Raw genomic sequence first — 16,466 nt, forward strand, 5'->3', positions numbered from 1 at the left:
TGCACACACACCACATTGTAATTACTGTCGCCTGCATACCAGTACTTCGCCATGGAAGCCGAGGCAGAGTCCAGACGTTTTGTTTCATGCAGCTGCAGACAGCTGTCCACGAAAGCTCTGGTTACACAAATGTGTGTTTTCAGTTCTGCTAGCTTATGCTGCACCGTCTTGAGTGGAAAGAAAATGAAAAATTAAAAATGAGCATGGTGGAAGAGCATGTTTTGAGTTACCTAGCATATCAAGCATTGTGTAATAGAAGATTTTTAGAGCGAAACAAAATTGGAATTACTGGGTTGTGTGTTTTTCTTTCCTTCAACAACAACAACAACAAAAGCATAAGAGCTTAAATTTAAATGCTGCTGTATTTCAATGCTAAGGAAACCTGTAAGAAAAGAAAAGACGTAAACATAAATACATAACTATCTGATGTTTAGATGAAAAAGTTTAGACCATGTAGGGAAGCTTCTTGGAAAAGAGCAGCACTGATGGGTGAGCACCATCTTGTGGTACAGTCCTGCAGGTACAACTGCTGGGAAAAAAAGTATTATCCTCTGGAGTCTAAACCCATGAAGAAGGTTTCTCTATTAGTGAAATTAGGTAATCACACTCCTCTATTCTGCTTGTTTGCCTTGGGAAAAAAATAAAGTAACAAGCTGGAGTGACAACATACAAAATATTATGCTATATTGCAAAGTATTTAATCTATATCTGTAAAATGCACTAAAAGAATAAAAGAACTGAAATCTCAATAGATCAGAGTCCAGTACCCACAACTTCTTCTGAATTCTCCCCACCCTTTCTCTCTCTCTAGTTTGTCTAGAAGAGTCTCTAACTTGAACTAAATGGTCAGGATCTGTCAGCACGAATATACCTATATATCTCTTCCTGTTGGCCATAGACCACCATCAGTGCCCTTGAAAATGATCAAACCTCGTCCATTCTCCACCATTCTCAACTGCTCTCGCTTCAATCTAATTTTCTTGTATTCCTGACTCTTGGCTCTCACACCTTGAACTTTAAGTTTATATCTGGTCTCTTAAGCACCAACCCTCGGACTTCCTCTGGGAACTGGCTTAGATGTGAAATACTGGCTTTCTTTTCCAAAAAAGACGCTGCGTTCACTGACCTCTTGGGTTCAAGGTCCAGCTATGGTCAGCTGGCTCCAACTTCCTGGTGGAAATTCAGATAGAAATAGAGTTCTGATCATTCTGCTGTGGACTATTTGAGTGAGGCCTACCCTGTGGCTAATTAAAAGCATGGACGTGAATGACGTAGGCGACTCAGTGAAACTTAAACTAGACATTAAATGTACCCCGCACGGATGAGTCTGAAGCCATGACTGAGTCTCAAAGGCGGGTTTTGGGGACCAAATTCTTAGAGGTTTTACAGCGATTTTCAAACTACAAAACCAAACCTTTCGGAAGAGCTGTGGTGGGGAAAGTTGGGGTGCTTCCCACTTCCGGGAAAGGGTAGAAAAGGAGTCTAATCAGACCTAGGACCAGGCAAGACCAGGGTGTGTCAGCGAGAGTGGGTACTATGATGAACAGATTCCTTGTAAGTGTACCGACCTAACGGACTGTGCTGATGAAAAATCCGACTGACTGCCTTTCCCTTGGCTTCACTCCGTCCTGTTCTAGAAACAGACAAAGTGACTGGCTCCCATGATCCCAAAACCAAGCAATTGGAAGGCTGATGACACTCTTTCCCCACCTCTGTACTGTGGACTCTAATTCAGAACATCTAAGCCTTCTTCTCATTCTTTTCACTCCTTTTCCTATCTCTCTTTCTAGTCACTCAATTAGGCCAACTCCCTACCCTTTCATCAGCAGTTTTCCACTCCCACCCCACACGTTTGCATCTACTCATAGAAAATCCATAGGTGAAGCAAGGAATGAAAAAAAGTGGGGAAACACTCTTCCATGCACTGAAAACAGATGAGGATGTGCTCCACTGAAATCCTGAAACTCAGTTCTGAGACTTCTTCCAGCTCAGTTCAGTGACACCCCATTTGGAAAAAAAGGAGGAGCCTGACAAGTCTCAAGACACTTTTGCCTTACCCACCCCAGCGGGTGGCACGTTTGAGAATTTATGCACTGTTTACAGGAGAGAATAAAAAACTCCAAGGCCAATCCTCTCGTATGAGAGCTGTTCCAATGGGAATGCGGGGAGCTTCCAGAGGCTGACGTTAAATTTCAGACCAGCATGGGCTCATTTAGAATTCTGGTGTCAGCGCATTCGGTGAGGTCCAGAGGTCTGAGGGAATCAATGCCTCCAATGGTACATCATTTACTCTCTGGAGATATAGAGATTAAATATTTACATGTACTTGGCACTGAGTTGGGTGTTACTATGCTGAGTTGGTCTTTGCTCTTCAGACACTGCGTCATACTTTTAGAAGTTATTCTCTAATGAATAGCAGTTACTCATTGTACCACACATTATTAGGAAGGTACTTTTTGTGAATGATCAACATGCTCATAGCAGTACTGTGTAACATTCATTAACAGTTGCTAATAGATAATATTGCAGCTAGCATTAAAAAATTTTCCTTAAGTTACTAAGTAGACCAGATAGAGTCTCTTTCAGACTTCTGAGTAAAAAAAAAATATCTTAGAATCATAGAGTTGTGGAAATGGAAGACAGCTTGGAAAGTTATCTAGCCTCTGTATTCCATTTAAACAACACCATTAGTTGAACTCTCATATGTTATGCCTGAAATATAAAATACAACACCTCAGGTTTGCTATCTAATATTGTAATTAATTAATCAAGGTCTTAAGAACTGGATATTCATTTTTTGGAGGACTGTGAGAAAGAAGTGTTGTTTTCTTCTCCTATTTCTTTTTCTAATACTTTGTGTCCTTAGAATCAAGAGCACATGTCACCTAGGAAACAACTAAAGCTTGTGTTAAGAAAGAATGCTGAATTTTCACTTCATTGAACATGGGTGAACATGTATGAAGGGAAGGAAAAAGAATAAAGTCTATCTACCTTAAATTTCCAGGTAGTAAGACTAGTGCCTGAATTAAGAGTGTAGGTTCTAGAGTTAGAATATCTGTGTAATCTTGGGCAAGTTACTTAACCTCTCTATGCCTCAATCTCCTTATCGGTAAAATAAGGATAAATATAACAGTTATTATGCACAGTTGCTGTGAAAAAAACATAAGACAATACACTTAGCAATGTCTGGCACACAGGCACAATACAAAATAATGATAAATGACAGTCATTGAAATTATTTAATATCATAATTTTACTGTTTTATTGTCTATTTCATGAAAAATTATAAGACTTAACATCAAATATGGAAAGTATGAATAAAATGGAAATCCTATAACTGCCTAAGTATGGTGGTTCTCCAACTTATAAAAAAATTATTGATTGATTTGAGAGACAGAGAGAGATATCAATTTGTTGTTTCATTTATTAGTATTTACATATTCATCGGTTGATTCTTGTACGTGCCTTGACCAGGGATAAAATCCTCAACCCTGGTGTATCATAATAAAGCTCCAACTAACTAAACTACTGGATAAGACTAAATATGGTAGGTCTCCCTCTTAAAAAGAAAACAAGTTTTTGTGAAATGCATCCAAATGGTCAGAAAGGACCAACATGTTCAAAATTCAAGGATAAAAGAGAAAGAAAACAGAATTGTTATGTGCTCATAAAATGACATTTGGCTAAGTATAACATGGCATTTAAAGATCTTCTATTTCAATTTAATAACCAGAACCATAACATTATAGAATAGGCTGTGTAGGCATGTATCGATCATTCATCTTCTCTGAATAGATTAAATTTCTAGATTCAATATAAAAATACTATTCAAATATACTTCTTTAGATAAAACAAAAATTAAAAGACATATCTCAGAATTCTCAAAACATACATTTACTTGGAAAATACTTCTTGTCAATAATATAGTGGTGGAAGCAAAATGCTACTTTTGAAATTATTACCTTTGAAAAAAGGCAACCAAAAAATGTTACCTGCTTTGAAAAGGATTAAAACTATTTCTTTTTTTTATGTTATTTTACATATACATTACATATATATTAACAAATATTTCCTTTACATTTAAAATCCAGGAAATGTCAAAACATATTTAACATTCTTAGTTATACAATCTGGGTAATATTGTAGTGATTTTTGTTGTGATTTAATATGAATTCCATAAATACAGAAATTGTAACCATACCTGCATTTGGTTACAATTCTACTTAAGACTTTTCAAGTAGATTTCCAAATCCAGGTGTTTTCTTTTTGTTGGTAAAATGTTTCAACAATTGGACAACTGCAATGTTAATAAACTGTTCCTTCACTTAAGGCGACACTAGAGGGTCTAAAGTTTGTTTGGAATATTTGGTCATTATGGCCACCATATACTGAGTTCTTTTGAAAATATCTTAAAATCCTGGCAAAGCCCACACTTATTAAACACCAGCATCCACTTTCTCTGTGCTTGAACCTGAGCTGCTAAAACCTTCTACAGAGGCTGATACACAAGAAATCAGAAAGTACCCCTATGAATTCATGATCGGTAACTTAAATGGGCTCTCAACCCTGCTAGCAGGCTCACCATATTTCTCTAGCTAGTTCTATTTTCACTCTGAAGAGGGTATTTCAAACTTCCCTTACTCTCCTCCAATACTGGCACCCCCCATTAATTCACATCTTTCCCCCTTATTGGCATGTAAAGAAATGTAAGTCTTCAGAAGAGAGCTTTTGTAATTTTCTACCAGTAGAGCTGAACCCATCCATGCCCATCCTTTCCGCTGCTCTTCCTGTTATGATAGAGGAAGAACTCTCCTGTTGGGGTGGGAAGGCCTATCTTTCCATGAGCTTTAGCACCCTCATCTTTATACCCTTCTCACAGATCCTGTGCAGTTAATTATCTGGTCCATACCTACAATCGATGCCTCTTTACTAAATCCTCTCTCTAGTTCTTAAAATATGCTTCAGCATTTTCATCCTAATAATAATAAAAACAACTAATAATCTCCAAATATCTCATTTGACCCCAATATATCTCCCCCTACTCCTTCCCCACCCTTTCTCTCCAATTAATATTCACAGCCAAACTCCGGAAAGAGTTGCCTGCCATCAGTACCTTTACTTCCTCATTTCCATTTACCCCTCTGGCACCCCCTCCACAGGAGCCCATTAACGGCTCTTACAAAATAACCTCCATAGCATGTCCAGTGGCACTCCTTGACCTTAACTCCTATTTTCCCTCCAAGTAGCTGGGCCCTACTTCCTCCTACTTGAAGGTCTTTCTCTCGGCTTCTGTGATGCTTGCTTTATGAGCTGTCTCCTTTTTAAGCGATCATTTTCAGTTGCCTTTGTAGGCTCTTCCCTTCGCCTTTAAGTTCTGTAACGTTTTTCTCAGGTTTCTGTCCTAGGATGTCTTCTTGTCTTACTGTCTACTCTCCCTCAATGATCTCATCCACTTCCATGGATTCTAATAACACTTGGATGAACATCTCTCCATACTTATGTTGAGTTTCTTAGACCCATTTCAGAAGGGTAAATTGATATTACCTAATCTTGAACCATGACAACAAGCTTACCTGTATATGAGCCACTGTTTTCCCAAAAGCTTTTCTTTGTTTCACGTAGTCCCTGGTTTCTTCAAACATGAATTCACTGGCTGAAACGCCTAACTCGGCAATCAGAAGCCTTTCCTGTAACCCAGAAAGTAGGTCTTAGACAAGTGATTTTGACATGATTTCAATGATAATAAATCTCATCAATAATCTTTATAAAACTCCAATCAACTTAGTTCTTAACTTTTTTATAAGAGTATTTTGACATAACTGTAATAGCTCCCTAAAGCAAACCCTTTACTTTTATGATAGATTTTCTTTACTATATATAAGCATTTATGTCATTTATTAACCCCCCTCTTCTTTCTATGCATCTATGAGAAAAGAAATTCTGAAGTTGTTGATTTTCATCTACTGATCTCTGAACAGCACATGTCCTGCAATATCCATGGAAAATAACCTTTAAAGCGCAGAGGTTAAATCCTGCTTATTAGTGTAAAAGTGTCCACAGTCAGTGGAATTCCATCTTGCTGGGATTTTCATATTCCACTTCTGTGCCAGTGTTCCTAGCCCTGGTACTCAGTTTCATGTTTACCCCACGCTGTGCCAGTTACTAGGCAGGTGCAGCCTCTGAAGCAGGGCTCAATGATCACTCAGCAACCACACTCCGAAAACACAGAGGGAGGCCTGAGCCTACGTGGCTAAAACTATTTGGTCTGAACTTAACATTTCCCCTTTTGATTCTCAGGCATTATTAAAAAAACAGTTAGACAAAAAACAACCCCAAACTGCCAATGTTTTGGCTGATATTTCTTTGCACAGAGATATAAATTCTTTTTTCCCCCTACTTCAACATGTGCTGAGAAGAGGGCATAATCTACCCAGAAGGAACGTGAGATTGAAGTATACATGCAGGCAGCCAAGGAAAGGCAATGGAAACTATGCATCTCCTTCTTCTCTGAAGACCTGAGGCATGCAGATTTATTCCACGTTGCTCCTATCCTGGAGATAAAATGTCTTTTTTTTTTTTTTTTAAACTTTTTACCCTACTCTATTCTTCCATTTTATTCCACTCTCTGCTTCAGTTTAAAAGTTTGCCTATTGATTTGTCATTAATTCACTAGTCCTGTTTTCTACTGTGCCCAGACTCTATATTCCTTCAAAGGAGAGATACAAATTCTTGACCTGTGATTCAGAAGCTAAAATCATTCCAAGAAGGAATCAAAGAACTGAAATATCTACTTTCCCTATTCACTTATAAGCTTTGGATGAATATCCCCAAGTTCAGGTATTTATTCATGTAGCCTACACAATTCATGTTTTCTTTTTACTTTAAGGTACAGTCGAATGATCGGCTATATCAGAAGTTTTATACACATGGATTTATATAGTTCTCTAGCGTTCTGTTCTATTTAACATTTCTCACCTGTGGAAGCTCTTGCATGAGGTAATAGAAGCCTTTATTCTCTTCTCCAAGCAGGGCAGTAGCTGGCAACCGTACGTCTTCAAAGAATAATTCTGCAGTGTCCTAAGAGATCATACAACTAAGTACAGAATTACTTCATTTAAATCTCACAATAACCTGGTGAGGTTATTTCCATTAAACAAACAAACAAACAAACAAACAAAAACAAATTAACTGGGAGCCAAGTTGGAGTGGTTAATGCACGCAACCAGTAAGTGGTAATCCAGCGATGCAAACCCAGGTTCAACTGATTCCAAACTTCTGGCTTTTCCGCTACCGCACACCATCATTCTAGCCCCAGTGCTGGCCAGATCTGTGGGGACTGAGGACTAAGGGTTTCTAATGCACATTAAATAAAATGTTTTTCTTTTCAGCAGCAACAACAAAAAATTACCAAGTAATTAACAAAGAATAGAATTTTTTTCTGTTCTTAGTTCATTCTTTTCTTTAATCAATTTCATAAAGGGGCCTATTATCATTTAGTTAATTTTGCCATTTCTAAAGCAGATATTTAAAATATCCTGATTCACTTTTATTGCCGACCACTAGGAGGAGGTAAAGCTCCATGAACGGTGGAATGAATCTCCATTATCTTTTATGAAAAGCGTGTTTTAGGAATTCAGCATTGGAAGGTATGATTACGCTTTATGCAGTTCTCTATATAAGGCATAATCGAATAAGTTCAATTATTTATAAATAATAATTTATTGATGAAAATTGAGTAATCTCAATTTTTACCTACATATGATTCACAGTGTGACTTACCTGGGCTTTCATTCCCATCTTATGTAGCTTCCGTCCCTTGATAAACCCTTTCATTCCATCCTCCACCAGGAAAAGGCTGATGCCGTGGGCTGGGGAGCGGGCCTCGCGGTTTGTGACGGCCACCACTATCACCACGTCACACAGCCACCCGTTGGTAATGAACACCTGAAAACCCAGGCACCTGTGATGCTCCGCTCACCACGTCCACGTCCACATGCAAGCCACCATTAGGGGAAAGCATATGCACGAAGACTAAACCAGACAAGGCATGCGTTATAACTCTATATTCTCCATGCTTTATAGCTCTATATTCTAGCCATGCTTTACAACTCTATATTCTATCCATGCTTTATAACTCTATGTTCTATCCATGCTTTTATAACTCTATATTCTCCATGCTTTATAACTCTATATTTCCCATGCTTATATAACTATATTCTACCCATGCTTAATATAACTCTATATTCTACCCATGCTTTATAACTCTATACTCTATCCATGCTTTATAACTCTATACTTTATCCATGCTTTATAACTATATTCTATCCATGCTTTATAACTCTATATTCTATCCATGCTTTATAACTCTATATTCTATCCATGTTTTATAACTCTATGTTCTATCCATGCTTTATAAATTCTATATTCTATCCATGCTTTATAACTCTATATTCTTTTTAATATATATTTTATTGATTTTTTTACAGAGAGGAAGGGAGAGAGATAGAGAGCTAGAAACGTCGATGAGAGAGAAACATCGACCAGCTGCCTCTTGCACACCCACTACCGGGGATGTGCCCGCAACCAATGTACATGCCCTTGACCGGAATCGAACCCAGGACCTTTCAGTCCACAGACTGACGCTCTACCGCTGAGCCAAACCGGTTTCGGCCTATAACTCTATGTTCTATCTATGCTTTTATAACTCTATATTCTCCATGCTTTATAACTCTATATTCTACTCATGCTTTATATAACTCTATATTCTACCCATACTTTATATAACTCTATATTCTCCATGCTTTATAACTCTATATTTCCCATGCTTATATAACTATATTCTACCCATGCTTTATAACTCTGTACTCTATCCATGCTTTATAACTCTATACTTTATCCATGCTTTATAAACTCTATATTCTATCCATGCTTTATAACTCTATATTCTATCCATGCTTTATAACTCTATATTCTATTCATGTTTTATAACTCTATGTTCTATTCATGCTTTATAAACTCTATATTTTATCTATGCTTTATAAACTCTATATTCTATCCATGCTTTATAACTATGTTCTATCCATGCTTTATAACTCTATATTCTACCCATGCTTTATAACTCTGTATTCTATCTGAAGCATTAATTAGTTATATGTAAGGTTATTAAATAGTAGAAGAAAAATAGCCCAATGCTTCAAAGAAAGAAGCCTATGCAGGCCTTACAGAAAATGAACATCTTTTCTTAATACTCAGTCAACAACAAATATTTACACAGTGTATACCAGAAAGTTTTAGGTAAACAAATCCTCTGCCATCAGTGACATTAGAGTCTAAGGGATACACAGTATTTACTCAGGAGCCGGTGTGTAACCTTACTTAGAGAAGCTTTTCAGTTTTATAGTGGGTTGATGGGCTCCCAGAAGGATTGCAGGGCTCTCAAATTTGATCAATGGTATCTTTTTCTCCTGAGATCTTTTGAAACTCTTCCTGATAATACGAAGAATTATCATCAATTCTTTGCTATCATTAGTCCTATATTTGGACAATGTGAGCCTTACCTTCTCCTATTCTGGTTTGATGAGGTTGTTTGGAATAAAAAACAATATTTAAAAAAAAATATATATATATATATAATTGATTTTTAACAGAGAGGAATAGAGAGGGATAGAGTTAGAAACATCGATGAGAGAGAATCATTGATCAGCTGCCTCTTGCACACCCCCTACTGGGGTTGTGCCCGCAACCAAGGTACATGCCCTTGACCGGAATCGAACCTGGGACCTTCCAGTCCACAGGCCGACGGTCTATCCACTGAGCTAAACCGGTTTCAGCAAAAACAATATTTTCTATATGAGTGAGGGGGTGTGCAAAATGAAACACAGAAATGGAACAGATCTTATCTAACATAAATGTTGCAAAATTGTGGTTCCAAAACACAACTCAATTCCTGGGTGAACTCAAATCTCAGTTCCTGCGTGAGCCTCCCTAGATATAATCAATAATCAATAGTCTTTGAGACACTGTCACCATGGCATCCCTCTAGAAAGAAGGGCTATGGGAGCCCCTGTATACACACCTTGCTGCCATTAAGCACCCAGTCACTTCCATCCTTTTTAGCATGTGTTCTTACTCCTTGCAAATCACTGGAATTGAAAAAAAAAAAGATGAAAATTTCACTAGCTAATAAAAATTGAATTATGCCAATGTTGTTAGGTTAAGTATGACTATAACATGATAATTCAAAGTTGTTACACCATTATAAAAATTGTTCTTTAGTATGAAAAATGCTCACACAGCCCCTCTCCCCACCTTCTCTCTCTCCCCGCCACACTCCTTAATAGAGGGAAGGAACTGGGGGGGAGGAGGGGGCTTGTTCCTCTAGCCCCCTCCCCCTCCCCCTCCAAGGAGAAGTGACCTGGAAGGGGAAAAGGTGGATGTGGATGTGGGACGAGGTGGGGAAGGAGGCCTGAGTGGGAAGACGGTTTGGATGGAAGGACTTCTGGCAAAGACTTGCAGGATGATGATGGTGATGATGATTCTGATAACGATGGGGTTTCTCACGTGTGCGGTACGGACGCCCTGGGCCTATGCAGAAGAGCGAGACCAGCAGACAAATGCTCAGTTCTTCCCAGCTCCGGCTGTCCTGGGGCTGGGAGCGATCCCCAGGCTGCAAGACCAGCGGCCTGGCCTCCTCCTCCCTCCCGGAGGCCCTGGGGAAAGGTACAGCTCGGTCTGCCGCGGCCGCTTTGTTGGAAAAGGGTGGACTCCCTGCGGCGCCCTTGTCAAGCGGTGGTCAAACCATAATCTCTTTTCACCGGGCCGAACTGGAGCCCAGATGGGTTAATTAACAGGGTCAGGCATTACAGTCGGCAGCCTCTCCTCCCCTGCCCCCTCCCGCCTGTTGCTTTTTCCCCCCTCTCACTCCTTTAAAGTTTTATGAAATAAGCATTTGGAAGTCCTAATGTGATTCCTTGGATCCTAATGTGAGGATGCAAAAGAAATGAAGATAGCCTTTGGAGATGGTGCAAAGGAGTAGGAGGTCTTTTTGCTTTTTTTTTTTTTTTCCTGGGGAAAGCAGGAGGAAGAGAGAAGGGTGTTTTATTTGTTTAATGCCATGCAAAGAAGTGTTGACTTGTTGCTTTTCAGAACAGGAGTGCATTTCCCCCCTTGTCTTTGTTGTAAGAGACAAAGGAGGGGACAAAAGTGTCTCTCTGGAAAGGCATAACTGTGAAGACAGCCAATCTTACAGGCGAGGTGCAAACCTGAGGCTCTCTCCGGAGGTGAACTTGGTGGAGATAAACATTCCTTTTAAGGAAAGGTGAAAGGAAGTGTGGTTCCATACCCCCACTGGGTCAGAGATCCCGACTTGGCTAAAGGAAATGCAAGGGGTCTGTGGATTGTTTTACATCCATTTTATTCAGAACACATGATCCAATGACACGGGCTCTGTGAAAATGGGAAGGGAAATCCCTCCCTTCATTTTGTTTCTTCTTCCTATAAACCTGCCTTTAGGTTTTCTTTCTAGTCTTTTCCCCCCAACTGGAACCCTCCTGGGTAAAAGGGAGAGCATAATGTCTTCAGCCTCCATAGTGCAGGCAAGTTGGACTTGAAAAGTAAAGAAAAATGTTTGTCCTGTTTCCATAGGCCCATAAATCCATTTAGAACACATCTTGTGAATGCTGATCCTGTCTTTGTCTGGCTGGGTGAGGAGGTGACCTACAGAGATGATGGTAAATGAAGAGGACAGTTCGAATCCTGGGCCCCCTTCTTAAAGAAAGTCATTAAAAGAAGGTAAACTTCAAAGTCATTCTGGAGTCCTTTGAAATGTGGATGACTTAAATGTATTAATCTTAAATCATGGACTTTTTTTTTTCCCTTTTCTATAATGGAACTCTGTTCCTTTTGCCTAATGGTCTAAAGCTGAGCAGAGGATCATGGGAGCTAACCTTTACTCCACCTTTGACACCACCCTCCGGTCTTGCAACACTGTCCCATTTCTCAAAAACAGTTTTAAAATGCTGTTTTAAACAGTTTTTAAATCATAGGGGATGCTGTCAGGAATACAAGTTGCTTTCTTTAATGTTCAGCCAAGTTGGAGCTGCTTTTTATATTAAAGTTATTGACCGTGGGTTTCTTAAACCTCCAAAACTGTCTCATTTGTCAAATTTTTAAAATTCCCACCATGCAGTTCTTTGGCATCTTCTGTGTTGTATCTCTTGCATGTGAAATTTGTAAGATAGAGACAAGTGCGGTATGTATATTTTGTAAATCTCCCATTTTTATAAGAAAAATATATATTGTATTTATACATTTTAACTTTGAAAAAAAAAGAAAAATGCTCACACAAATGCATTAAAAATCATATCTAATATATGCTAAATAATTTATACAAATAAATATGTGATTTAAAAATACATAAACTAGCCAGATATTATAGAGCATAACAAGGCCCAGTGCTTTCATTCAAGATCCCCAAATTGGACTCAGATGACTTTTCAAGGCCCACATATCCCTGAGATCATTTGTCAGATTGTTCTTGCATCTGTTCACCTTGCTTCCTTTCCCTACCTCTTTTGGTCAAAAGCTTAGCTATTTAAAAGATTGCTTCAAATGCCACTTCCCCTAACAAGCCTCCTCTCAAAGTAGACTATTTTCTAAATGCAAAATAATTTATATTTTAAATAATATAAACAAATATTCATGATTAATACATGAAAAATACAGACAATATTCTAGACAAAGGAGAAATTGATTTAATAAGTAATTTTGCTTCCTTGTATGAACATTTAAAAAAATATATCCTTTCAGTATTTCTCCAGGGAAACAGATGCACAGTGTTTTTTATATGCCTTTTTATAAAAATGGAACCATATGTATGATTTTGATCTCTTAATAATATCCTAGTCTAACTGGTTTGGCTCAGTGGATAGAGCATCGGCCTGCGAACTGAGGAGTCCTGGGTTTGATTCTGGTCAAGGGCATGTACCCAGTAGGAGGTGTGCAGGAGGCAGCTGATTGATGTTTATAACTTTCTATCCCTCTCCCTTCCTCTCTGTAAAAAATAAATAAAATATATTTAAAAAAATAATAATATCCTATGTTTTTCTGTACAATACATTTTATTAGCAGCATAGAATTTCAACCTATGGATTTATAATGTTTTCTTAAAAACAATCTCTTGTGGAACATTTAGGTAGCTTCCAGCTCCAAATATCTTGTTTTTTTTTAAAAAATATATTTTATTGATTTTTCACAGAGAGGAAGAGAGAGGGATAGAGAGTTAGAAACATCGATGAGAGAGAATCATCGATCAGCTGCTTCTTGCACACCCCCTACTGGGGATGTGCCCGCAACCAAGGCACATGCCCTTGACCGGAATCGAACCTGGGACCTTTTAGTCCACAGGCCGACGCTCTATCCACTGAGCCAAACTGGTCCCGGCCAGCTCCAAATATCTTATAATGACTAATGACCCCAAAGAGGGCAAATCCTAATCCCTGGAATGTGCCAGTGTTACCTATACGGAAAAAGGGGTTTGCGGCTGTGTAACATGAGATGGGAATTATCTAGACGGACACTAAATGCAATAACTAATGTTCTAATGAGAGAGACTCCATGTGAGATTACACTGACAGAAGTGGAGCGCCAACATGTCCAAAGAAGCAGAGATTGGAGCCACATCACTGGGCAAGGAATGCCGTCAGCTACCAGAAGTTGGAAGAGGCAAGAGATGGATTCTCTTTACATAAGGATCACACTATCTCTCTGTTTTACAGAGATTATTAAGATAGCCAAATAAGAAAATCAGGATGAAAGCAAAGAAAATGTTAAAGTACAAATGTACATAATTATACATAACTAGAGGCCCGGTGCATGAAAATTCATACATTGGAGGGGGGTCCTTCAGCCCAGCCTGCCCCCTCTCACAGTCCAGGAGCCCTCAAAGGTGGGACCTGACCTGGCAATCAGGGGAAGGGGATGCCCCCATCATACCTCTGCTGCTGCCACTGTCAGCAGCGCAAGCTTTGGCCAGCCCTGGTTACTTGAGCCTCGGGGGGGCCCTGGGAGGCTGGGCTGCTGCCATTGAGGCTTGCCTGCACTCGGGGCCAGCCCTGGGTGGCTGGGGGGCTGAGGGCACTGGGGGACTCCAGAGGCAGCCATGCGGGAGGGCTAAGGGTACTGGGTGCCACCATCTTGTGGCTGTGGGCACTGCCACCTGTGAGGGCGGGGCAGTCAATTACCATATTCCTGCCTTATTGGCTGTGGGTGCTGCCATCTTTGCAATGGCATGAGGGTCAATTAGCATATTCCCTCTTTATTATATAGGATGGAGTTTCCTATGTATGCGGAAGGGGAAAGGGTCAGGGATTTTTAGCAAACGCAACCTTTTTCTGTGAAAGCCACATCAAAGCAAGAAAACAGAGTGGCCTGCATCTCTGAAAGCAAGTGAAATGAACCATGTCCCATCTTCTTTATTCTTTCCCTCCCACACGCTTTTGTTTTATTTTCACCGTAATTCCTCAAAACTTTAATCTTCTTCATGTGCTGCAGCTTTTCTCCATTCTTGCATTCTCTTGCCCACATGGCCCCTTTTCTTATCTCTAAATAAGCAAACGGATTGCCTGTTTTTCCTTTACTCTCACAAACTTCCAGAAAACACTGCCTCTTTTTTCTCCATTCTTATTCTCATGCTCCTTCATAATTAATAACCACATATAAGGGCAGATAATCTAAATAGACAAGAATTAAGCAAGCCTTTGTTTGTATGAGTTCAGCTGGAGATAAATCAAGGTCTCAAATTTTCTGTTGCCTCTAACATGCTGGAGGTTGGAATTAGAATACAGTAAGTATGATGCCTCAGAATCCTGGGCCATCAGCCAGTTATCTTAGGGAATTATCTTAAAAGCAAAGGAAGATATTCAATTACTACTTATTTTAGGTTACATTTTTAGGCAAAAGAAATAGTCAAAATCCGTTTATTTTGGCAAAATTAAGTATCAGTATTGGCTTATAATTATAGATTCATATCTGAGAAAGATAAATACAATTTAAGCATATTGCCAAATGATGTTATGAAATATTAGGACATTTAAAAATAGCCGTGGCTGTGTGGCTCAGCTGGTTGGAGCTCCATTCTATACACCAAAGGATTGTGGGTTTGATTCTCAGTCTGGGAACCTACTTAGGTTGTAGGTTCCATCCCCAAGTCAGAACGCATATAGGAGGTAGCTGATCTGATCAATGTTTCTCTCTCTCTCTCCCTTGCTCTTTCTAAAAATCAATAAAAACATATCCTTAGGTGAGGATTAAAAATAAGTAAAAATAAACAGTACTATCAAAAGAGAAAATTTAAAATATTACAGCCTGAGCTTTGCAGAAACAAGTCTGAGGTGTTCATTTCTGCTTTGCCACACCTTTACGCTCTTCCTCTGCATTGCCTGTTTCCCATTGGCCTATATGTCGCCACTCTCTTTAACATAAATCATATCCCTTACCATGCTGGTTTATCAAACTACTACACTCCCCCTCTCTACACTTCCTTTTACCGCCCAACAGAAAAAGATTAGTCTCTGCCTGTTTCTCAATACCCATATCACACCTTCCAAAGTGACTTCTGCCCTTCCTCTACTGGAATCACAACCAAAGATCACCAGTAGCTTGCCATGACCTTTTCTCAGCTCTCAACCTCCTTGTGTCCTTGACATTACTAACCCCTCACTCCTATCCTCCCCTCTTTTCAAACTCACTTCTTCTTGTGCTCATGACAGAGCACATGATTTCCTTTAAAACCAATCCTCTCTGTTGCCACATTTTTATTTTTATTTTTTTACAGGTTCAAGGCAAACATAATACCCAAGCTTTCCACCCTTTTGTTTTACTCCTTAAAATCTGGTTCTACCATGTGGAAGCTTTCCTCCCTGTTCTTGAATAACTGGTTATTTTTCATTTACCAGATCTCAGTGTAAACATAGCAACATTTTTTTCTTATTAATTTCACCCAAGGATTTTTTTTTATTTTATTAGTTTTTTAGAGAGAAGAAAGGAAGGGGAGAGGCAGAGAGACACATTCATGTGAGAGAGATTGATAGCCTCCTGCATGTCCCCTGACCAAGCCTGCAACTGAGGTACGGGCCCTTGAACAAAATCAAACCTGAGACCCTTCAGTCTGTAGATGCTTAACCACTGAGGAACCGACTAGGGCAAGGTAATGACTCTCCATAGGCTTTCTCTAGCATTTCTGGCTCTAACATAATAAAGTGCTTCTCCCATCTAAGTTTGCTTTTCCCTTCCTTACCAAGCACACATGCACCATTAGTCTCTAGCATGGCACCTGTTTTCCTCACAGTACTTAGGACTTACCACAATTTATAATTGTGAATATAGTATCTGTTTTTTTTCTTTCTTACCTCAGTGAGCTCCTAGGCTGCATCTGTGTTGTTCACCACTATCTAATGGCACCCTAAGGG

At 39.3% G+C, this 16,466-nt stretch overlaps 1 protein-coding gene across 1 annotated transcript in view; it reads right to left on the bottom strand.

Moving 5' to 3' along the window:
• ACADL (acyl-CoA dehydrogenase long chain) overlaps positions 1-16,466 on the bottom strand; it is a 37,017-nt gene that overhangs the window by 8,399 nt on the left and 12,152 nt on the right. Inside the window, exons 5-9 of the mRNA XM_084893345.1 lie at positions 10,076-10,142; positions 7,780-7,944; positions 6,976-7,077; positions 5,574-5,687; positions 40-167 (exon numbers count right to left, since the gene is read on the bottom strand). Coding sequence (XP_084749471.1) covers positions 40-167; positions 5,574-5,687; positions 6,976-7,077; positions 7,780-7,944; positions 10,076-10,142 — 576 coding nt within the window. The remainder of the gene's footprint in view (positions 1-39; positions 168-5,573; positions 5,688-6,975; positions 7,078-7,779; positions 7,945-10,075; positions 10,143-16,466) is intronic.

Source organism: Pipistrellus hanaki, assembly GCF_964339955.1.
Source record: "Pipistrellus hanaki genome assembly, chromosome: 8".
In the NCBI taxonomy this organism is placed as follows: domain Eukaryota; kingdom Metazoa; phylum Chordata; class Mammalia; order Chiroptera; family Vespertilionidae; genus Pipistrellus; species Pipistrellus hanaki.